This window comes from Idiotropiscis lumnitzeri, chromosome 10 (genome assembly GCF_059441095.1).
Source record: "Idiotropiscis lumnitzeri isolate Australia: NSW breed Sydney's pygmy pipehorse chromosome 10, RoL_Ilum_1.0, whole genome shotgun sequence".
In the NCBI taxonomy this organism is placed as follows: domain Eukaryota; kingdom Metazoa; phylum Chordata; class Actinopteri; order Syngnathiformes; family Syngnathidae; genus Idiotropiscis; species Idiotropiscis lumnitzeri.
Genome location: NC_142400.1, coordinates 6,161,559 through 6,186,269, shown reverse-complemented (window position 1 = coordinate 6,186,269; position 24,711 = coordinate 6,161,559). Strand labels below are relative to the sequence as shown.

At 41.8% G+C, this 24,711-nt stretch overlaps 3 protein-coding genes across 9 annotated transcripts in view; 2 read left to right on the top strand and 1 right to left on the bottom strand.

Annotated features, from left to right (window-relative positions):
• Nucleotides 1-3,273: 3,273 nt before the first annotated feature.
• LOC148328822 (cell adhesion molecule CEACAM6-like) lies at nucleotides 3,274-5,302 on the top strand. Its single transcript, XM_088306691.1, has 4 exons — nucleotides 3,274-3,604; nucleotides 4,286-4,561; nucleotides 4,896-5,138; nucleotides 5,229-5,302. The coding sequence occupies exons 1-4, from the start codon at nucleotides 3,274-3,276 to the stop codon at nucleotides 5,300-5,302; spliced, it is 924 nt and encodes a 307-aa protein (XP_088162817.1).
• A 2,359-nt stretch (nucleotides 5,303-7,661) lies between these two features.
• Nucleotides 7,662-11,432, top strand: LOC148328821 (uncharacterized). 2 transcript variants are annotated; one of them, XM_088305886.1, is made up of 5 exons: nucleotides 7,667-7,892; nucleotides 9,539-9,865; nucleotides 10,823-10,949; nucleotides 11,043-11,080; nucleotides 11,171-11,432. In XM_088305886.1, the coding sequence occupies exons 1-5, from the start codon at nucleotides 7,844-7,846 to the stop codon at nucleotides 11,197-11,199; spliced, it is 570 nt and encodes a 189-aa protein (XP_088162012.1). In that variant the 5' UTR covers nucleotides 7,667-7,843; the 3' UTR covers nucleotides 11,200-11,432. The 2 variants fall into 2 exon arrangements, with proteins under 2 accessions (XP_088162011.1, XP_088162012.1); XM_088305885.1 differs by having other exon boundaries at nucleotides 7,662-7,892; nucleotides 11,043-11,432.
• A 342-nt stretch (nucleotides 11,433-11,774) lies between these two features.
• grik5 (glutamate receptor, ionotropic, kainate 5) overlaps nucleotides 11,775-24,711 on the bottom strand; it is a 127,803-nt gene continuing 114,866 nt past the window's right edge. For 4 of the 6 annotated variants that reach the window (XM_088305878.1, XM_088305883.1, XM_088305879.1 and 1 more), the window contains 5 exons: nucleotides 23,500-23,665; nucleotides 19,720-19,945; nucleotides 17,883-18,011; nucleotides 17,455-17,621; nucleotides 11,775-15,084 (listed from right to left, as the gene is read on the bottom strand). In XM_088305878.1, the coding sequence (XP_088162004.1) occupies nucleotides 14,446-15,084; nucleotides 17,455-17,621; nucleotides 17,883-18,011; nucleotides 19,720-19,945; nucleotides 23,500-23,665 (1,327 nt within the window). In that variant the 3' untranslated portion in view covers nucleotides 11,775-14,445. Of the gene's footprint in view, nucleotides 15,085-15,989; nucleotides 16,193-17,454; nucleotides 17,622-17,882; nucleotides 18,012-19,719; nucleotides 19,946-23,499; nucleotides 23,666-24,711 lie in introns of those variants that run through there. The other 2 variants (XM_088305881.1, XM_088305882.1) reach the window with 2 other exon arrangements.

Genomic DNA, 24,711 nt, shown 5'->3' with positions numbered 1-24,711 from the left:
TTTGCAAGTTTTATTTGCGCTTATTTCGGCTTATAAAGCAGCACCATTGCGTGAATGCGATGTTTAATTTTCTGATGAATAATATTCAGAGTGGTGTCAAGGAGGTAAGAATGGTGACTATTTTTACGAGGCTTGTCGTGTCCAACTCAATGGACTTTGTCTGTGATTGATAACACTCGGCCGCCCCGCAGCTCTTCTTGCCTCGTCACCGCATCAGCATCATTTGACGATATTAACAAGAGGATACTCTGACCCGTCGTCACTTGAGACCTTATCTGCTATTGTATTAATATTGAACTGATATTTCGACACAAATCAATAATTAAACTTCAGGGTTCAAACCAGGGACCAAATAAATTCGAAGTTTCATCATGGAAGGGGATGAAATCACACTGAATGTGAATATTGGTATAAAAAAAATTAAATATATTTAATAATTTCAATTAACTATGATATCTTAAAAAAAACATGATGCAAATAAAAAAACAAGAATTCCATCCAGTAATTACAGTATAGTCTGAATGATTTTTTTTTTCAAATGAATTATACAAAACCAAATTCATATATATTTTCCATAGTATTGATTTTTTTTTCTAAAAAGTAAAAAGATTTACCTAAAAAGTGTTTGAAAATGAACAAATTTAAAATATTTAATGGAAATTTATCATGATTAAAAGTTCAACTAAAATTTGAACTGTGTTTAATGAATGTGCTGTACTAGATTAATAAAGAAGTTTACATCACTGTAACGATGCATAGTTTGACCATTGAAATCAATCTTTTCTATACCACTAGAGGGCGCTCGCTTGACTTTTTCATGCGTCCTGTCGTGATAGACGTCCAGCGACTTTAATGTCGGTCATTGAAACTGATGACGGGGGCTGATTTATTTATTTATTTATTATTTTTTTTTTGTAACCTTCAAAGGGTGGCCACGACATGAGTTTTGGGTTGTTGTATTTGGCACCTCTAAAAGTCGGGGCCACCAACGAAGATACATGTGCTTGCCAAAATATGGACATTTTCAGTCATGAAATGACCCCAAAAAGATTAGCTGCAAGAATAACAACAAGCACTGACAATGACAAAATGGCCTAAAAGAAATAAAACAGTAAATCCGACAATCATAGGAATCAAAACAAAATAACTTCAATCAAGTGTGGCCCTGAAACTGTTGAGTCACTTTATATTTGCGTCTGAGTGCCACGAACAGAAACGCATTGTTACCCAAAGTCCATTTGTTGTAAAAAAAAAAAAAATATTGTGTCATCTCAGTTTCACCGCCCTCGTTGTGTACCGCCATTTACAATTCATCCAACAGAAATTCCTTCCAAAATGACACAGAGGAAGTTTGAGTGCCTCCATCGGGTCTTTGATCGTCCTCCCGTCAAGGAACGAAACGGCTGACTGCTGCTGCACAAACACGACTCCCCGAAAGCACTCACTAAAAAAGCTTGTAAACCGCGACTGCGCAAACGCTCGCAAAGTCCCCCACAAACGTTTTCGTCATCTCCTATTCATTGAATAAAATTGGGAAAAAATAAGTTGACATCTTGAGTCAGGCAACGCTGATATTTCTTTTTTTCATTATCGTTAGTTTTAATTTTGTTTTGATTTTTTTTTTAATTGTCAGACTCAGAATGTTTTAATTTTATATTTTCATAAGAGATTTGTTAGTTTTAAATTTTTGGACATGCTTCATTTTAGATTAGTTTTTGTTAGTTTTAGAGTTAGTTTTAAATTTTATTTAATGTTTGGCTTTTTTGTCGAATGCAAGATTTTAAAAAAAGTCACTAATTAAAAAAAAAATGCATCCCATGCAATGCGTGAGTGCTTTTCATTCACATGCGCGCGTGTGTGTGTGTGGGTGTGTGTGTGTGCTGTTTCACATGGATCATATTTACACTCCCCCTCTAAATTGTGCTGCCTTTGGAGCGTTTTTTTGTTTTTTTTTTGTGAGAAGGGGGAGCTTGCTCAGCATAAAAAAGGCAGAAACGAGCAGCCTCATCTTGTTTGTGACTTGACTTAGCGAGTGGCCATGGACATAAGGCTGATGTGGAGCGCCTCCGTCGTCTTGCTTCTAGCAGGTAAACTTCGCTCATGATGCTCTCCATCCAAAAGAGGGAAAAAGGATATTAGGAAAAACTGATGAAAAAAAAAATGAAGAAAAAAAATATAGCCCATATTAAAAAATATATTCTGAAAACTAGAACAAAAATTACTCAGAAAAACAAAAATAAATAAAAAAAAAAAAAAACAAAGCCCCCCCCTCAAAAAAAAAATTGTCAGAAAAATTGGAATTTTATATTTTTATTTTTTCAGGTGCATGCAAAATGCTTCCTTAATCTGGGACAATAGTGAAAAAAACAGATCCAAAATTTATAACTGCCTACAAATTACACCAAAGATTTCTTTTTTTAAAATTATCAACGATTGAAACATATTTTTGTTTAAGATAAACTTTTTTGTGCAAAGTTATTGTAGATCATCTAAAAATTTATATTTTCTTTTTACTTTTGACCATAAAGTCATTGTAAAATTAAACAAAATATGGATTTGACAGGGCGGCACATTGGCCGACTGGTTAGCACGATGGCCTCACAGTGAGAGACAGCATCGGGCGTGGGTTCAATCCCAGCTCCGGCCATCCTGTGTGGAGTTTGCATGTTCTGCCCGTGCCTGCGTGGGTTTTCTCCGGGTACTCCGGTTTCCTCCCACATTCCAAAAACATGCATTGTAGCCCGATTGAACACTCGAAATTGCCCCTAGGTATGAGTGTGAGCGCGGATGGTCGTTTGTCTTTGTGTGCCCTGGCAACCAGTTCAGGGTGTCCCCCGCCTACTGCCCGAAGATAGCTGGGATAGGCTCCAGCACCCCCCGCGACCCTAGTGAGGAGAAGCGGTACAGATGATGGATGGATGGATGGATTTGACAGGGCAATGGAGAAGAAAAAAATTCCCCCTCATTCTTGACTTCTGTGTGCACTCACAGCCAACAACGAGGTGCTCTAAAGCGCCCATTTGTACGGAATATCCAAATGAAGATTTTCAAGGTGAAGGCGTCAAGATTAAAATTGTTTTCAAGTTTCCAATTATAGTTGGTTTTTATTTGATTTTGATTGATATTTTTTTTTTTAATTACTGAGTGTGAAATTGTTTTTGGTTTCTGATCAGTTTTTATTGCTCCAAAACTGCTTCTTTTTAGTTTGCTTTTAATTTGAATTATATTTGTTTGTTTTCTTCTCGTGACTTATCTATACTTGCTTTCCTGGTTATGTCAGGCGCGTGCACGGCACAGAACGTTCTCCCGCCTGGCCCGTTGAGCGGCGTCGTGTCCGGCAGCGTCACCTTCAGCACCAACCTGCGACCTCCGGAGCGGCCCTTCCTCTCCGTCAGCTGGGCCTTCAAAGGCGCCAACGTTATCACCTCCACCGGGAACAAAGACCTGCCCGGGGAGGGTTACGGCGACCGGATCACCTTGGACCGGACGACCGGGAGCCTGCAGCTCAGGAGGCTGACGGCGGCCGACAGCGGGGAGTACGTGGTCACCGTCATCCCGCAGGAGGAGAGCCAGAGACAGGGCAAGATCGTACTCGACGTTTATGGTGGGTAGAAACGTTGCGCTAACTTGATTGTGTGCTTCCAGCGTTAGCCCAAGGTGACATATATATATTTATATACTTATGTATGTTTTTTTTCTTTAAAAAATATGACTTTGATATCATAGTAATTTAAAAAAAAAAAGGGCAAATTTTAAATTTTCATGGTCCAAAATGAAATTTTATTTTGGAAAATTGCTTTATTTAAACTTTATTGTCATGGGATGAATTTATATTGACAAAAAATGTCTCTCTTTAATTTTTATGGAATAATATTGTGACTTAATCTCAGAAAAATATGACATCATTCTTGTTAGATTGACTTTTTATTCCCCCAAAATATATTTTTGCTCTCAAAGACATTTCTTTAATTTTTTAAAACTAATTAATCGCAAAAAAATTACAGAATTAATCGCGATTAATTGTGTTTTTAAATTACTTTTTTTTTTTTTTACGAAGCTTGGAACCGACATTTACTTGAGTAAAATCTTGGAATTAATGTGGAAAAAAGATATCACCAAAGTATATCTTTCCACTTCTAGCACTTGTGACTTTTCTCCCAAAAATTCATGACTGATGCCGCACCCTTCATAAATAGGCAACTTTTTCATTCTTAAAGCAAAAATATTCAGACTTCTATGGGAAAACGGTTCTTACGGTACTTTTTTTTTTTTTGCGTTCCGTCAGTTCCGGTCTCAGACGTGACCGTGAGAGGTCCGGCAACCACGCTGATTGAAGACCAGCACTCGGCCAGCATCACGTGCGAGGCCTCGGGCTCGGTCAGCGACCGAGCGTGGACCAAGGACGGGCGTCCCGTCCGTGCCGGGCCCACCGTCAGCTTGTCTCTAGACAACGTGACCATTTCCATTCAACCTGTCCGCAGCCACGACGGCGGCGTCTACCGCTGTCGAGTCAGCAATCCCATCAGCGCTGTCACGGCCGCCTTCAACCTCACCGTCAACTGTGAGTCGATTTTGATGCCCCCGGGAACTAAATTCTCCCAAAAACTTTGCTTCAATTGGCGTTCATCGATCACAGCAGGGTTAGGGGTTAGGGTAGTGGGATAGGGTTTGGGTTAGGTTAGGGTTGGAGGAAAACTCGGAAACCCTAACCCTAACTACAAACCCTTACCTTAGTTGCAAACCCTAACCCCAGCTACAAACTTAAACCTCGTATTTTTGGTTGGCTGACCCTGTCATAGGCTTGTGCCCTTTTCGCATCAGTAGCATGCACCAGTCATCCATTCAAAAACAGGAACCGCTGTCAAAAACGAAGGTCTCCTCTTCTGACTGCGCAGATGGACCACATAACGTATCGATTGCGGGACCCTCTGCGGCCCCACCGGGCCGAATGGTGACACTGTTTTGCTTCGCTTACTCTATGCCACCGGCCGACTTTGGCTGGGAGTTCAACGGCACCAGCATCAACGGCTCCTCTTACGTGGTCCAGCGTCTGGATGAGCAAAGCGAGGGCAACTACACGTGCACGGCCAGAAATGCGGTGACCAGACGTGAAAAGTCCACCATTCTTTACCTGAGAGGTAACAATCCACATGCAGCGACTCTTGTGAAAATTAGGAATTTTCTTCCCTGATATTTCCCATTGTTGCTCTTTTGCTGATGTCATGAAGCATCCTGCGTCGCCCCCTCCTGGTCGGTTTCAGCGCTAGTGATGAGTACAACCAGCCTCAGGTGGTTCATCTAACATCAGGTGAGTTCAAAATTTAGCCCGACCGATTAATCGGCCACATTATCTGGTTTAAAATCGATACGAAAAACAAACAAAATCTACGGTAATGTTCTTCATACATGAATTCAGTCATAACATAATTACATACAATATAGAGAATGAAAGTTCGAGTTTCATTGATTCATTTTGTTGCTCTTTCATGTGTGCACATCATGTCCACCAGAGGGCAGTATAATATAAACAATATGCAAAGAAGCAAGTAAGTGCCTCATTAATAGTCATTTTTTACGGGGAAGAATGATAATAACTGTTGCTTAATTGGTTGTAACACCGAAAGAGCGATGCTATTCGCTGGCCCGTTTTGAATCGTGTGTTAGCATTAAGCTAGCAGACGCTCCCAGGGAAAGCTGTGTGGGTTCTCTTTTTGTTTTCGATTTACCTGATCTCTATACAAGCAATGAAAAACAATCGAGTTTATATGATTCTCCTCTAAATATCATAACATAAATGCCATAATATAATGTCTTAAAAAAAAACGCTTCAATAACATTGTTTTTTCCCTCTCTCTTAGAATCCGAGAAGTAGTTTGTAAAGGTTTCCATTCTCTTCCTGATTCGCCGGCTTAGGACGGAGGAGCCTTATTAAAAAGACTTTGCGGCAAGTGTCGCCATGGAGACACAATTAAAGCATGTGAACAATATACAGGACTGCAAACATTGCATTTGACTCAAGGATTCATATGCGACATTGTGAATATCAGATGCTGGTTTATTAATCATGTCTCAACACTCTCTGAAATAAAAGTGCTCACTATGCACACAAGAAATAATAAAAAAAAAATACTCATATTATTACACATCTGTTACCCTTAATGACCAATACATTAGGTACACCTGTGCTGTGAGCGTTAACAAAATATTGATACATTTTCTGTCAAAACTCAAATCAACTTTTGTTCGACATCTCTCTAGTGAAAACAACTATTGATGAAGCATTTTTAACACCATAATGTTAATTAATCACTCTGTGTTGTTCATTTGAATAAATCGATGCCATACCTCAAATAGTTCCGTGTTTTTCTTGAAGGAAAATGCTTTTATTACTATTAGTTGTTTATTTTAAAAATGTGTTTGTAACACCTTAGCCCAAATTGATCTCTCTAAGTCATTTACTGTAATAAATCAATGCCACACCTCAAATAGATGCCTATTTTCCCCACCAGTGAATAAGATGCGGTCATTACCACGTGAATACATTTGGAAATGCATTTCCTTGTCTTGTTCACCTGAAAAGAAAATCAACACTACAACTCAAAAATATATTTTTTTTTCACCTGAAGGGAAAAATGTTTATTACAATAGTCGATCTTGATGCAAATTAAATTGTTACATCTGAATAAATTAACGCCACACTTAAAATAGAACGAGAATAACAGATCTGATTCGGAATAACATTACAGAAATACATTGGCATAACCCCCCCCCCCCCCCCCTGACTGTGCCAAATGCCACATGAGTTGCTATTCCCGTCAAGCCTTTTTACACCTGCGATTTACACGCGGGGCAACTAGCTGATTGGAAGCAAATGAAAGGCTTTGCATCACTGACCTGATTAGCTGGCTCGACACCTGCGGCTCTTTTAGCCAGGCAGATAATTATTTAGCAGTGCATTCCCGCAGGGGGGGGGGGGCTTAACGGCGGCCCACTGGTGAGAAGATGCTTTAAATAAGTGCGCCGTATTGCTACTTAACGTCTGTCTTCACGTAACACCAGTTGAGCGTCAACGTGTGGGAGTCGTTCAACAGGATGCTGAGTGGCATGAAATGGAGACCGCAACATTTGAATGCGTCATTCTGCAAACAAGCAATTGGCTGGGCAGTGAGATGTGCGCGTGCGCCGAAACGTGGAAAGAAAAAGAATGATCTACTGAATAAAAAAAAAAAACTTACAAAAAGAAAATGTAAAGAAGTAGACTGCTTTTTATTTTAGGTACTGCACTGTAGCATTCTTGTGTTGGATGTGTACCTTTAAGAGGTGTGGCCAAGTGAGTGACATCATTCGCTGGAGTCACGTGGGCCGAAGTGTCTGTCTATCTGTCTCTATGTGTAAGGGTGCCTAATGAAATGTCCTGTGCCCGGCGCGTGGCTTGACTCACGAATATGAAACTCTCCTTTTGACCGCACGGCGTCGCTGTTGCACAAATGGAAATAACTGGAACCCGCGAGCGCACACACGTCACTCGACTCTTGAAATTCACTGCGCCGTATTTTTTCCCCCGTCTTTCACCGGATTCAATATATTTGTATTGATTAAATAATAATAATAATTCGTTATTTATTTATTTTTGCTACTCGAAAACTAGAAAGAAAGAAAGAGATAGAAAGAGAGAGAGAGAGAGAGAGAGAGAGCGAGCGAGCAAGCGAATGATGTCACTTACTATATATGAATCCATATATACATACTATTTTTTAAACGTATTACTTCCTGATTTTTGGTCTTTACTAGAATTCAGCACAACTTGATTCCGCTTGTGTCTTTTACTTCTCCTTCTGTAACAATGAAGGGCAAGTTAGCGCTGTTGTGGCTCCTTTGCATCTCTAATGGAGGTGAGTTTTTTTTTGTTTCACAGATGATTCAAGTTGTGTCACCCCCACCTAAATTTCTGTCAGAAATACTGGGGGTTTTTCGAGAAAGAAATAAGAGAATTTGCTCAGAGCAAGGTGCAGGGTGCCGCCTTGATGGCAATTGTTGTCATTGACTTGGAATATTTAATATTTATTTTGCTTTCTTTTTTATTATGCGAGCCGTGTAATGCCATTTTGTTCTGTATACAAAATAACATCTAAGTCTAATTGGGTAATGAGTTACATGCGGCTTCACCAAGGTATTTGCTGATATAGAAGCCTGCTCTGGTAAATTAACCTTTTTTCCAGAAAAAAAAAAAAATAGAATCAAAATAAATGAATGACATTTGTGACATGCTGAGTTTCACGATTTACCGTGATAATGTTTCTTCTCATGTTAAAACTTAACAACATTACACTACTATAATACTGTTTAAAAAAGGTCAATTGTTTAAAATGTTTTAAATTTATAAAGAGGACACACATAACCTACATAACGTTCCACAATTCAACCAGAAGGAGTCGCTTTGCTAAAATTTGCCGAATGCAAAAGTCCAATTTATTGCAATTTAATGTGAAGCGAATCACGTGACATCGTCAAACTCAACACTTTAAATTGGGAAATTTATTCGAATGTGTTGCTATAACGAAAGCTATCACATAAAAAAGTGAAATTCACCATTTTAAAACGCAAAAGCTATGTTGTAACGTGAACTGTAAAATGTGAAATATATCTCAGTCAAATTTAGGAATTTAGCCTAGCAACTGGCAACTCCTCAGCGATATGTGACAATTAATTTCACTCTAATTGTCACGTGTATCTCAACACTCGTAAACTAAAAGTCCTGGTTGGTTCAACTGGCGTTTGAGGGACTTGACCGGAAAAAGCGCAAGCGAGTCGAAGCAAATCACCAGAAAAAAAATGCACACATGCTGCCTCAACTCTTCTAAAGCGCGACGTTTCATTTATTCATTCCCGGAGTGGAATGAATTTTGCACTCATTTTTGGATGTGCTCTGGAGCTAACACTGCCAATATTAATCTGAAATCTTTTCTATTTGTCTTTCTTTGAATGGAGTTAGCCCGATTCAGCTCTCAGTGGCTCCTTTTGGTGTTGTAACGCTCGAGACGCATTTTGGTTTTGAACTGGCTGCACTCGAGAATTTTTGAGAAAATGATGCTGCGCTCGATTCGTCGGGGACTCAAATTGGGAGTCGAGTAGGTGTGGCGAAGCGATCAGCGAATCGTTCTTTTTGAATGACAACTGATGATCAGAATGAATCGTAGAAAATGATATTATCATATGACGACATTCTGAAAAGATTTACAACTGCTGCCACGCCACATTTGCTTCAGAAATTGCAAAATGTTTCACGATTTTAAGCGCCGAGCTTCTGACAGTTTGTCAGATTTGTCTTGACATTTTTGTGATGTTCACTTTTTTCAGATCAGCAAATACATCTAATAAAAACCAAAGCAAAACATTTTCTAAAAATAAAAACAAGTAGAAATGACCGTACCTTAAAACTAATTAAAAAAAAAAAAGTTTTGAAAAAATGACGAAAAATCCAAAACGATTGCAACCTTGATCTACCTATGAGAACACTTCTTCTCATCTTTTCGCCCAGCTTGTTTTCAGGAGACGATACATCTGCTTGTGGGCGAAGAACTGACACTGCCGTGTGGGCAGTGTCAGTGTGGCGTCGGCTGCAATGTAAAAAGAATCTTTTGGTTCATCGAGCCAGCAGACGGAGGGGGATATATCAAGATCCTAAAGGACGATGGCATAGAGGAGATTTGGAGCAGCGTTCGTTTGGTGGGTCGCTTGACGGTGACAAACAAACGATTGGTCATCAAGGATGTGAAGGTGTCGGATTCCGGGATTTACAACTGCACTTTTGAAAAATCGACTTTTGGAAACTTTTTCACGACAGTCACTCAAGTTATTGTCCATGGTGAGTGTTGTTAACTGGGCAAGAGGCGGGGTACACCCAGGACCGGTCTCCTGTCAATCACACAGAATATTATTTAAACACATAGCCATTTAATGCGGGGATGGGTCCGCAAAAACATTGAGTAGCCACTTGAATTTCAATTTTTATCTTAAGAAACATTTTTCTGATGAAGATTTAATATGTGTATGTCGTCTATGAAAATCAGGGGTGAGGGTTTTGGGGTGGAGTTTGGGGTCGGATCCTGGGGGGAAAAAAAGTGAAGATACACCAGAGAATAGTGTTAATTTGGTCAGTCATTTAAAATTTGCTTTAGTTTTAGCTTTAGTTTTAGTCCCGTTTCAATCCGATCTGCTTGTTTATTTTTAATTTAGTCATCCCCATCCTGTTTTTATTTGTCAATGCATACTGATTTACTCCCACTTACTGTTCATTAATGGAGTTTTTTAGTCTTGCCTAGTCTTGTTTTTATTCTGTGAAAAAATGCGCAGACAAAAATAATTTCGTCTAGTTTTTGTTGACGAAATTAACGCTATCTGAGAATATGCAAATCTGTGGGTGTGAAATCAAGAATACGCAGGGGCGCTAATTGACAGACATGGCCTATCTATACCCCAATAAATAAATAATTATAATAATTATAATAATAAAAATAATAGTACCTCAATATTTTTTTTGTGCTATCCTTGAATGGTCATTTTTGCTCAAGTACAATATTGTACTTTAAAAAAAAAAACGAATTACATAATTAAACCCATTGGAAGGAAACAAAAAATGACTGCATCATGATTTAATGCTGCAATTCTATTAATTGCACTGCTCCTATTTTTGTGCCAGCTTTGTCATCATGCAGACAAACAAAGAAAAGTACTTCCGACTCCACGGATGGGCAGCTGGCAGCCCGAGAGTGATTGATGCGGAGTGGTCCCTTGCTAATTTGGAGTCTCCTTTCCTTTTCAGATCCCACACACGTGGACATAATGCCGCGGATGATGGACATAATGCCACGGATGATCGCTCTGAGCATCTTCCTGCTTATCGTGGCGGTCATGGCGGCCACCACCTACCACAGCATACTCAGAATAAGGTTGTGCCTTTCAAATTGTGACCACTCTGCCATGTGGCGGGTTAACAAGAATGCAGAAGTGACTTTTCACTTTTGTTTCCCCTTTTTTCTCAGGCGTGAGGCTTTCAGAGTCAAGTACAGAGTTGAAACGAGTGAGAAACGACACATTGGCTCCTTTTCACGATATTTCATAATGCGTGAATCTGATTAAAAAAAAAAAAGCCACCTTGTTCCACATACAGGAGCTGCCGACTTTGTGAACGTTGGTTGAAAGCTGGTTTGGAACAACCGAGACGAAGAAGGAACGCACACATCTCAGTCGCCACTTTCAAATTATTATTTTATTATTTCGGGAAGGCTCTGTGATTTGATTTTTTTTCACTCGCCGAGCTAAAGGGTGGCTCTGAAAATAATGTAGAAATATATTTTAGAATATCAAATAAAATGCCACAAAAAGGAATAAAACATTAAATTGTTATATGTTCAAATGACATGTATCACAAATGTTTGGCATTAATATTTGTTTCCAATTAATAAATACAAAAGGAATCTGGGGAAAAAAAATATTAAAATAGATTTGGCTGAAACAAAAGATGTTTCATATAATAAAAATATATTTAATAATAATATTATTCATATTAATAATAATATATTATTTATATTATATTAATAATGATTAATAATTAGAACAACAAGAAAAAGATGGATAAGAAGAAACAAGTTGATTTCACGTCATTTTAACCCTTCCAGTGACTCCAATTGGCATCCTCATCCTTGATGTAAAGCGTGACTCATTCCTAACATCAAGTGTGCACGTTCCAAGTGACGAGACGTGCGGGGCTGGCGTCTGTTTGAATCTTTTTATTCCAAAACAAGTTTGATCTGTCTATGAGTTTTGCACAACAGGGTGACCGGACTTCCTCCTCCCTCCTGCCGCCATCACCCACACGCACAATAAAGATCCTCTTGTTCAGCAACAGGAATAATAGCAAGAATGTAATCAGAATATTTATGACAGTTTTTCAATAATCCATTTAGCACTAGTATTGAAAAATATGAAAAATAAGTCCATCCAAAAGAAAGGAACAAAAACAAAAGAGCCCCCGTCACTCCTCGCTTTTTGCGTGAGTGACCACTCGAGACAACCAATTTCTTTTGTGACCCTCCCTTCCCAGTGATTTTCATATCAATAACGTAGCTCACAGACAGCACATTTGATCTTCTTGATGGCCTCATAATTACGGATGAATATTGAGATTTTTGCGATACTGCACATCGATCCAGTGCCTTAACGATATTCTTATGTGCTTTTAGAAAAAATAGAACTCTCTCGCTCTCGATCGCTCGCTCTCTCATTAGATAAACAATTATTTAGTGTAAAGGGGAACTTGTGGGCTTTCTTGCGGCAAGGAAATGTAACCTTTTTGTCCTTGTCTCAAGGCTCAAATACCAATTCCAAACTGGCCTTTGATCCGAATGGTTGTTGAAAGCACACATTTGATACGATCGTTAGCATGTTTGCAGCCCACTCGAACCAAATCTCGTAGTATCATCGGAACGTGCTCAGATGTTTCCCCGAGGAAAAAAAAACAAAAAAACCCGGAGACTGGTGGCTGTTAGTGTTACATTCATAAGCTATAGCATCAGCAACTTCAAAGACACGACACAAACGAACATGAACGGCGAACAAGTAAGCCGGAATTTTACAACATCCAATAATTGCCTTCATTCAGTCTCCTTTCTGCAATCCGCTGGGAATATCTCGGGAGCTAATTAGAGACCGGAATGAAGGACGAACCACACATCGATGTTGTTTTCACTGACCTCGACATGACTGGATTTAAATGTTCCGTCCATATTCTTGACTCCAACAAGATTCCAAGCAGAGGGGATCACTTCCTTGTAAGCCGACTCAATTAAGATGGAAGCTTGTTGTCTTAGTCGGAGGTGGGGGCGCCGGGGCGGGGTTAAGGATCCTGACTGAATGGAGAGGAGGCTTCAAAAAAAAAAAAAAACGTTTAAGGGAGCAGGTTAGCGGTGGTCAGATTGTTAACTTTCAAGCACGTCGACCACTTGAGTGTTTTGGGCGGGTTGTTAAAGCGATGCTAAATTTTAGTGCTTCGGACCTATCTTTAAAAAAAGGGAACAGCAGTGACACCAATGACCAGCGACACATCCATTTAGCAAAAAAAAAAAAAGTGGACATTGTCAGATGTTAAAAACGTCACCACGACTGAAAGCCAAGCCGAGCAAATGGATTTTCATGTGCTGAATTGCGGACAAGGCCATCGACCAGGCATTCACATCAGCGTCGCGAACTTTCAAGCGCATCGACCCCTTGAGTGTTTTGCTCGAAACGACGGGGCCCTGTAACATTAACGACTTGCAATTAAAAAAAAAAAAAAAAACGTATTTCCTCCCAGTCCAGTCATCGGTATGCCATCAACGCGCTCCGTTCTGAATCGCCCCCCCCCTCCCCCTCGGCCAGGCGAGGGTAGTAATTAGGCAATCAAAAGCTTGAGACAGTATTGATGAGGCTGTGTTGAGTCTATCATTTTGGCAGAGGGCCTCCGCGCCGGACAGCCAAGTCTGTAGCGGCAGTCACAGCTTGCTGGCGCATTAACAAACCCCTTTAAAAAAGATGCCCAGAATTAAAGGATCAGGACCCGTCTAATCACCGAGGATAAAGTCCTCACTGCCTTTTTTATTATTTATTTATTTGATTTTTTTTTTAACTTTCTTTCTGCCATACCTTCTATCACCCCGAGGAAGGGAGCTGGATAACGAGGGACATTCATTTCCCATTTTAAAGCCACCCGCTAGACTGTAATAAAAGGGTGCTGTGTTGCTCGCCACGGATTTCTGCTCACTTTGAATCCTCACACTTTTTAAATACGCACACACACACACACGTACCGATAAGAATGAACTACAGACCAGACTCTTGCAACTGTGTGCACAATGTTGACTTCCATCCTTCGAATAGCCACAAAGGGAGGGACACAAAACTCTCAAACACAATTAGCCGCCGTCAGGCTTCTCATTGTCATAATCCACCACAATGGTCACAGAAGGCTTTTGATTGAACTCCCACTTAGAACAAATGGTCATAAAACAAGACAAAGAAAATGAAGAAAACATGTAATAATCCTCAGGAAGTCTTTCGGTTGGATTTAAAACAGCATACAGGTACAACGCGTCCTCCAGCTAGCAGGGATTGTTAGCTTCCAGGAAGTGTCTGCGGAAGAAAAAAGACGAATAAAATGCCTCACTCACGTCGAGAAGGGAAAGAATCAAAAGCACGGTCTGGCCATGAGCACCTCCATCAGTTTTTTTTGTCCAAACGGGAATGTTCAAAAAGCGCATGCGAGGCAGGCTTCAAGGTCACCCCGGACGATGGGTTTAAGTTTCCGTGTTTTTGTATCCACTTGCTTATTTTTTTTTTCATTCCGTTATTTGTACGTCTTTTGTTTTTTTTTCTCCTGTTTCAGGATCAAGCAGTACCTTGGCTCCACTTTTAGGCCTGGTCCCCCAGTAAGTCCGCTTTGTTCAGGTTCTGTTGAAGAGGAATGGGCCGGGCGGTATGGTGCGGCGGACTGTGCAAGCGTCTGGGGCTGGGACCCCCTCCGCCCTCGCTGTCCGTGTTGGACGAGGACGGCGGAGGCGGCGGGGGCAGCCGCGGCAGAGGCGCCGACGACGGCGGTATCCTCGTAATGGTGGAACCCAAACTGCTGTCCGATCTCAGGCTCTGGATGCGGCGGCACTCCTGGCATATCCTCACGTGGGTGCAACTGCGACTGGGCAGCATCACCGGGGTCGGCGCCGGCGGAGGAGGGGTGGCGTTAGCTCCAAGGGGATCTTCGAGTAACCGCTGGGGACCCGGGCCCAGATCGGGCGGCCCCCCGCCGCCGCCGCCGCCGCCTCCTCCTCCTCCGGCCCCGCCGGTGAGAGGGCCGGCCCCGCTGTAGAGTTTACCGTTGCTCAGACGCATCTCTCGCACCAGGCGCAGGGGCCGCGGGGCTCCCAGGGCGATGCGGTTGGGGTGGCGCAGCGCCGCTGCCGAGCTGCTGAGCGGACGGCGGCGGCGCAGGCGGGCGCTCTTCTTACAGGAGACGGCGTTTCGGAACTCGGTGATCATCTCCTGACAGACAGACACCTAAAAGGACACCCAGGAAAGGAGGCGAGGAGTAGGAAGGGAAGGCGGGAAAGTAAAGACGAGAGGGAGGGAAAAGAAAGACAAAGAGTAGGCAGGCGGTGGAAGTTGGAACGAGACGCCACATGGATGGGAAAAGCAACAGAGAGGGTGTAAACGAGGCCCAAAGGAATGGACACCAGGCAAAAAAAGGGTGCAGGAGCAGCGGAGGTGGAAAGACAGGAATGAGGGGGGAAATGGATTTCGGGATGGGAAGAGTTTCCAAAGAGCAGAGAGAGTTATTACAATCCAAAGACACGGCAACACCCAATGTTGTTTAGTTCAGCGGTCCCCAACCTTTTTTTTTTTGCACCACAAACCAGACCAGCACAGAAATGAGTCAAATCAGATAAAACCTCTTTGGCCTTTCCGGAGAGATCTTATTTAAAAATGATACAATAAAAAGGTATAAAATGTATAGTTTCATCGATATACTTGCACGTGCCTTTAAGAGGCGGGGCCTGATGGAATGGAGTGGCGAGTGTTCGTGTGAGAGTCGGGGAGAGAGCTGTGGCTGACAGCAGCAGCTCCCGTGTGAGAGGGCTCATTGTCTGACTGTTGTGCCGGCGTTTAATAAATTGCGGAAAAGTGAGCAGATTTGGATTTGAATGAAATTTGGTGGACTTGGTGATTGTGACGTCATCACATAAAATATGACATTTTAGGTCCATCAGAGCAGGGGTTTGGGAGCTACAGCCCAACAGAATTTAAATATTTTGGCAATAAGGGGTGTGGCCGCCTTCCTTTGAACCTTATAGCTCAGAAATGAATCAATTGTCATAAAAAAAAGTATTATTGGAACGATACGCTTCTTTTTGCAGAAGTTATGAAAATTCAGTGGGCCAATGCTCCCAAAGCCCCCCCCCCCCTCCCCCACAATGGTACTGGTCCATGGTTGAGTGGTTGGGGGACCACTGGTTTAGTTCATGGACACTTCATCATGGCAACATGGACGCTCAGGCAGGCCAGCAACACACACGCTTCTCATCCAAACTACACTACTACAGCATTCGAAAGAAAAGGTCATGGGCTCACATAAACAGAAACAGTACTCTTTGTCAGAGAACGCAGACTGATGGACAGATGACGGACAGAAAGAGAGAGCGAGAACGAGAGAGAGAGAGACAGCAACAGTGAGATGGGGGAGAAGAAGAAGAGGAAGAAGTAATCTAAAAAGATGGACGACGAAGAATACCAGAGGTTCTCAAACATTTTTGGGTCCAGGGACATTTTTTTCCAAAGACCCCTCATAATCTCAACGGCATGTAAACAACAACTGTGTGCTCCTTATGAATGTCAAAGGAATGCAAAAGTTGGCAATTTTCGGGGAAAATAAAAGCTGTAATGTTATGACAATTTTTTTTTTTTTTTTTGTATGTTTGTTTTATTGGTGGGCTGGTCCGCATGAGCACTAACGATACACACACTCTTTTAAATTAAATAACATAACATATGATTTCAATTAATTTCGCAAGGCCTAAAGCAACAGCACATGGACCCCCTGGGGGTCCCCGCACCCCAGTTTGCAAACCCTCTAACGTGAAACGTGTTAAAGGAGACACACGGTGACATTCAATGTCGGATCACAACGCTGAATTATGCAAGCAAATATTGGCATTTCACAATACGGCTTTCTCCGTACCGGCGTGTTTAGGACACAAACTTGACATCACTGACATTTACGCTCAACACTCAGAGGTGCACGCTGACCTTAAAGCAGGCAAGACGTGCAAAATGAACGCAAATTGTCGTTGAGTTGCGGCAGTGGAGGAGCTGCTGATGTTAGCCGTTTACTGACTCTTGTAAGAAATCAAACCTGACTAGAAGCTTTTGGAAAATCTTGCTATGCAATTGCATTCCAATGCTGAGCAGAATTACGATTTTAATGTGAGAACTCGTCATTTTCACAATTAAATAAGGCTACAGGACATGATGTACAATTCTTATAAATGTGCCTTTTCACACTGCACTTAGCAAAACACAGGTTGCCGTCGACGATGTGGCCAAGCTTGCAAGTGCAGTGTTGCGAGGCCTTTGCTCATCTGCCTCAGCATTTTCGAAATTCAGATCAGATTGCGATCTTGTGCTATGTTAGCATACCAGCTGGTAGCATGTTAGCCTTCTATCTCGTCACTCGCTACTTGAATATCTTCTCTCGCATGCAGGTGACAGACATGAACCCCAAATAAAGTGGTACAGCACGCACAAATGGAGACAAAACCGGAAGACAATCGAACCGCTCTCATTTACAAGCACACACACACACACACACATATATATACACGTAAGAAAAAAATGGAAAAAAAGGGTTGGCGGGGCGCCATGGGAACCTACTGGGGTGTGTCTGTGGGTTCGGCGAGGGCAGGTATGGGGGCATACCTCATCGGTCTCTGCCGAGCGGCGCGTCGACCATACAAACTCCATAATGGCCACAAACACGGCGATGATCAGGCCGCAGATGAGCACCACAAAGATGCCCCCGATGTTCTCCATGCCAAGACCTGACACACACACACACACACACACATATATATATCGCCAATGATTACAAGATATAAAAGCATAGATTATAATTATCTGAGAATACGTGTCCTATTCCAAAGCAGTTATTTATCATTTTCATGGCTGGTACGAGTGCCCGTGGTTGTGTACAACGCCTCCGATTCAATTCATCCCTTCGAAGCGAAGCGTCTCTCCGCAATATGACTTTTTTTTCCCCTTACGGTACAGGATTCTAATAACGTCAGCCGAAGTGGACTGACCTTTGGCCCGGTGGTCCTCCTCTTTGGGACACTGTCCTCCCTCCCACCACCTCCTCTTCAGGATCTCCAGCCGGTTGTTCTCCTGAAGCTGGAGGATGGCCAGCGTGAGCTCGTCTCGAAATGGCGAGCCTGGAGGAGGATGATGAGACGAGAAGAAGAGGGATGAGTGTTTGTCTTTGTCATATGGTGAAAATAAAAGAGGATTGATGGCAGATTAAGAGGACGATTACAGACGGACGAAAGCAGCTGACACAGAAGCAGGCCGGGAGGCGTTTATGATACGACTCTTGGGGAGCGTGTCTATATATATTTTATGAGGAAAAAAGACATTGTTTAAAAAGGAACAAAATCATTTTACGAGGAAAACATTTCATCCTTTCTGAAATTTTGGCCGATTTGACGGCTGTTTGGACTTCAACCACTTAATGCAACCTTTTTCTTCTTCTTTTTGTTTCCTTTCTTTTAGGCGTCCTCGGTGATACTATGAACTACATGGTTTATGGAACACTTATGAAACAGAATTGAAAAGGTGTGAATCACTCACTGTGTTCAAGAAGAGGTTTAAAAAAAACATAGCGGACTATAAAAATATGCAAATCAGGTATAAAGAAAAACTGCAGAAACATCTGGATGTTTGCTCGAGTGTCGAGAAATTATATGTGCGTATAAAAGTGTATGGAGGGCTTTGGGGATACAAATGACATACTCTATTGGCATATGAGTTTATTTATGTGTGCATGAGTATGTATATATACAAATATAGATGTACATGTCAAAGCTTTCGTTAAGTACATTTATATAATGGTCTACACTACACTCTGCAAGCTTGGCTCATTGATAAGATTATTTGCACGCGTGCATAAAGGGGCATGTCCGTCATTTTATTTTCTGAACGTATGCATGTTTGGGTACATTATATAGGATATGCATGCATTCTATAAGTCGGGCTCATACATAAGATTATTATTGTTTTAGACTGCATTATTGTTTTACACTAAACTACGAGTGCAGGGTGTCATTTGCATTTTTTTGCAAGGGCCGTTATGTCTGTTAAAATTAATTTGAAACTTTGGTAGATTTTAGCAACCATCAAGGAAGTTCACACGCTTGATTAGCGTTTTCGGGCCACATCAAATGATGTGACGGTCCAGATCTGGCCCCCGGACCTCGACTTTGACACCTGTGATGATATGAGCGGCAATTGCTTTCTGCATGTTCGTGTGCCCTTTAGACTGCGTTTAATAGCGACATCTATAGATGATCTTTTTCTTTCTTTCAATTTTCATTTTTATCGTTTTTATGCGCGATAGATGTGCTCACTCAACACTGACCAACCGGGATCCAAACTATGAAACTAGATGATGACTGCACCTTTGTTGTGGATAAAAGTGTAAGCAATATGAATATCCAATATGGTTCAAGTCCAAAAATTGGCAAAATGCCCATATCTGCGGAATCTACAATTTCTGTTAAAACATGCAGAGGAAGGAATCTATGCCATATAAATCACCAAAATGTAAATCTCCCAGATTTCATATGAGCCACAAAAATTCTAATTACTCTCCTGCAAAAAGACAAAAATGGAGTTAACCCTCTACAGTTCTTCATGACTCAATTATGTTCAAAAACTAGATGGAAAAATAAATTGGCGGCACGGTGTTAATTAAAAACGCAAGCGCCTATTCGTGTTATTGGAATGCTTGAAGATTCTTTTTGTTGATTAAGATTCTCACATGCAGATAAATGAATCTGGAGCGCACGGGCGATAAGCTGACCTACTTTGCTCACTACGCCGTAGCAAGTGCGGCACGAACGAGGAAGACGGAGTTGCACGTACCCAGCGGCATGCCGATGCCGTATCCCTTGGTGTCCAGCAGGCCTCCGATTTGCGTCAGGTTGCAGTTGAGGCCGCGGTGGTACTCGTTCATGGTGCTCTCCATCAGGAAGGCGTACTTGGAATTGACCACGCGGGCGATGCCCTCCTCGGTGCTCTTGACGAACACGCTGGGCTGTTTGGAGTTCATGTAGTTCCACATGCGCTGGTACGTCTGGTAGCGAGAGTTCTGCGCAGGGCGGAAAGAGGGGAAGTGGGATAGGAGCGGGGGGGATCATGGGGGTTGTGGGGTGAGAGGGGGTGGGAGCAAATAGTGGATTCAGAAATTCAAGAAGGCACCTCTTGGAATTGCAGCTTTTTCTGATAATTAAATATTATTTATTTATTTATATTTTTTTTCAATATGACCAAAAAATGGCATTTCAACAGGGGTGTGTAGACTTTTTTTTGTGTACATTTTAATATATATTTCATTATAATTTGTTTTTTTTTTTTTTGGTCAAATGAAAGTGAAATTTTATATTTATCTTATAATAATAAACTACTAAGTTGTTTCTTTTTTTCACTGTACAATTAAAAAAAAAAATTATTAAAATGAACGATAATCTTGATAAATTTTAAATAATTTTTAAAAATGTGTATTTGTCAATATTTTTTTTTAAATTAATCTCCTAATGGCAAGAGTGAAAGAAAACCCACTTCAGGATTGAAAAATGCATTCCCCAAAATTTATTATGATGCTTCATGACAGCATGGGTGGCACCATCTTCCTCTTCTCGCCCTGTACATCTCAGAGAGACAGCGGGGAAAAGATGGAAAGAAAACCTTTGTGACTTCTCGTCGCCGAGTGAAGGAAGTGATAACAAAACCAAAAACGGATGCTGATATAGGTCAATCTTGCTGACTGTATATATATTTTTTTATCCATCCAGCACACCACAGAGTTGCCAGGAGGACGGATTCCTTCGTCTTTAAAAAAAAAAATAAATAAAAACTAACTACTTCATTGACATTTCCACCTTGAAAAGCACCTGCTCCGAGCCATTAAGACAAATTTAAAGATGAATCTTATTTTTCCTCCAGATGGCGTCCCGGTAGCTTGGAATTAATGCAAACCAAAAGCTCCTTCAGCTCAGAATGATTGCACCTGACTTTCACTGACGTCTTCAGTTTGCCCCGGAAAGTGTCAGCCGTATGATTGACAGGTGGTCAGTCCAGGATTAAAGCCGACCACTCACTGTAAATAAACTGATATAGACGCCACCTTCCCTGTGACCGTGACACAGGATAATCGGTGCAGAAAATAAAAAGGCGGCATACGTCCTCGTATGGTCATCCTCCTCCTAAAATATTCGTTGTCTTTTGATTTGCTTAATTCCCCCCACACTCATCTGCGACCAACAAAGGCATTATCGGCGCAACGTTGTCGACCGAAAAAAAACAAAACATTGCGACTCTCGAAAAGGACGAAAAGACATGCAGGCTAAGATAGGGAAAGCCATCGAGCGATAAGAAAAGTGAGAAAAAGATTCATGGCGGATAAACGGGGGGAGGATAGCATGTGAGCGTGTGTGTGCGGATGAAAATTCAGTGTGAATAATGACGTGGTGACATCAGTGCCAACTAGACGGGAGGAGGCAAGAAAATGCGAGGCGACTCGAGGGAACGCATTATTCGGCGGTGGCGTCGAGCCGATGCATCATCAGCAGCGCTGCGGGAGGGCGGGGCTCGCTGCGAGCGCACGTGAGTGGTGGCTCAGCATTTAGGAAAAACACAGCAACAGGATTAAGTGTCTGGAGTGCGCCATTACATATTTTATCAGGGTGCATTGTGGGTTGCGAGGAAGAGCAAATGCTGTGTGTTGTGTACGAGCGGCAAAAACTATCCGTTATACACTTGTGTTTGCAATAATAGGCTGTAGTGTCTTAAAAAAAGGGAAAGTAAAGCTCAAAATGCTGAGATGGGTTTAGATTTTCATCTGCGCAAATGCACTTGGGTACACTGCGTGTTCTTTTCTGAATCACAACAAGAAAGGAAAAGTTGATCAAATGTTTCTGTTCTGTATTTCCAAATGTAAAAGTGAAACAGATCAAATGTGTTATGGTTGCCAAGTTGCTGGTTTTCATGCAACACAGATGTGAAGGAGTTCTCCATTACAAATTTCAATATGAAAGATGATGTGATCAAAAAATGCTCTTGCTGTGAAGTTGGTCCATCCCAAATCAAAAAGAAAAACCGACCGTGTTCTTCCTATCAGGTCCATGGACTTCATGTCAAACAGATGTGAAGCGGTTGGCTATTAGAAATCAAAACAAAGAAAACATTTTTACGAACTCCACGGCTGGGTATCATTTGAAATTTCCAAAATTGACCGAACGGCCCAATTCGATTCAAATTTCAATTCACTTTGATTGATTCTCAATTCAATTAAGGATTGCACGCAGTAGCAATTTTACTTCGGTATGGAAGTTGTTCTTAGAAGAACCAATGCTGCAATGCGGACAAACTTCTTGCTGTGAGTAGCTGCATTTGTAAAAAATATTCATATTCACATTAAGAATTGAAGCCAATGCAGTTACATTAATCGTGTAATAACCTGATCATAACAATAAAAACATCTGCCTTCATGCTTGTTGGCGCCTACTTCGCATCTACCGCCGTTTTGTTTTGCTACGCTACTTTTGCATCGTCACAACGCATGAAGTCACGTCAATTTATGGGGAAAAAAGACGTTAAAAGTATCACTATAAAGTTTTAAGAATTGATATCAGGCTATGAAAAGGAAAATCGATTCAAATCGATATCGTTTTTTTATTTATTTATTTATTAACTCCACGCAACACAGATGCAAAGCAATTGGCTATTTCAAATCGTAACATGTTTTTTTTCCTGTGAACCAATATGGAGAAATTGACGATTCTAAATCCGAGCACACGTGACCATTGGACCGGATGTGTTACACCTCTGAAAATGATGTAATACAGGTTTAACGCATTTCAGTACCTCCAATCCAAACATGAAAGCAGAATGGATTCGATAGTGTTATTCCCTTTAACGATGGATGACTTCATGATACACAGAACAGAAAACTGCTTGACGTCTGTATTACAAGGAACGCACCAACTTCACCGGAATCCCTCATTCCATCAAGTTTTCTTTCATGGTTCGATTTTTCCCAATGCATTTGCTTGTAAGAATATGATTAGAGAACGGCTTCACCTGTGTGTTGCTTTGAGTCTGGTAATTACAAAGGAATAAGACGTTGGAACAACTGCTTCAAGTAGGAGTTGCATTATGTCCAACCGACTTCACAGAAACAACAAATGAGATCCATTTTTCAACAATTGTCATGAGTTGAGTTTTTTTTTTTTTTTTCAACACACCTCTATTATTCTCAACGCAACCGGATGAGCAACACCAAACAAGAGAATACAAGCGCTCACAAACTGGCACGTGGCCATCCCCTCACAAATAAACAAATACACTCACATTCCCATATGTGAACACACCTACACGGAAAAACACAACATAGAAACACACACGCGCGCGCACACGCACGCACACTCGAGTTGCGCAAACACAGATGCCAACACAGATGCCCCGAGGCGCGCTTGTAAGCAAACAAAGGCAGTCATCCCGCCACCGAAATGCATGCCACAGCCAATAAAGTGGCAGATGTGAGGACAAACATTAAGACAAATGCGTCACAACGTATTACACAAAGCGTCAAGAGAGTACAAACATAACTAAAAAAAAAATAAATAAACTAAAAAAAAAACGTACCATGAAGAAAGTCATCGTGCTCCCCCCGTGGATGGTCCCGTACTCGATGTTGGTCTGGTCGGCCAAGTCGTCGGGGGACTCGATGGGGACCTCCATCCTCTGCACGGTCAGGAAGGCGGCCAGGTTGGCCGTGTAGGACGAGATGATGATGAGGGTGAACGCCCACCTGGACAGCGGCGGGAGAAACGGCGATAAGGTTGTGCAAAAAGGGCGGTTTGTTTCTCGAGATGCACGAGTCTTGATTTTCAGTTTAGGCATCAATCATCGGAGCGGACAGCTTTTCACTATACGCTTAGCTTCCTGTCAAAGTTGCGATTCGAACATTTTTTGGGGGTGTTTGAAATTTCTGAGTCTTAATGTCAAACTTGCGCAATCGTCAGAACAGCGGCTAGCAATTCAAACGTGTTACCCGTTCTTGCTTCGACTCTCCTGACCGTGGTCGGGAGACGTACGCGGGGGGGGGGATCCGTCTCCAAGGCCGGAGTGGCCTCGGGATCGTCGTCGTCGTGAGGTGGAGCCCTTAAAATCAATAACGCGCCAGCAGGGAGATAGCGGCGTACCTGTAGCCTCACTTTAATTTGACATACTCTCAATTTGTCCTTTACACTTGTCTCTTTCCTCCACTGCACGCCTTTCTCACACATGCGCATGTATGGCATCTGAAATATCCGTTTCGGCTCCTAGCGCTAATTATCTCCGAACATAACTTGCAGTCGTTCTACAGCCTCGGGAATGCCCTCGGATGAGTTTTCCCGTGAGCATGTTTAACGGTGGGTCTTGAATCTTGCAACAAGGGAAGAGAAGCGAGCCACACGTCATCTTGAAAGAGTAAATCTATAGGATCTGCTCTGAAAATCTAATCCAGGTCCTTGAGTTTGTTTGGAGGATTTATGGATTAATAATTCATGTTACGGGAAGACGAACAATCTTTTAATATCCCACAAAGGGGAAATTTGATTTTACACTCCGTCTGTAATTTACATGTAATCAAAATGCACACGTTTAATCGGAGGGCTAATGATAATTCAGTCGACACCAGAATGCGCAGTCCTTGTCTGAGTGAGTTTATTAGTTTTGGTCTGTCTAGAATTTATTTGTCCCGACACTTAGGGCATCAGGATTTACAAGTATTGTAGCTTTATGTATTCTGTCAGTTAACTTCCTTTGCGCCAACCAAACGCAAACTAACGCTAGTTATTAACTTACAAGCCA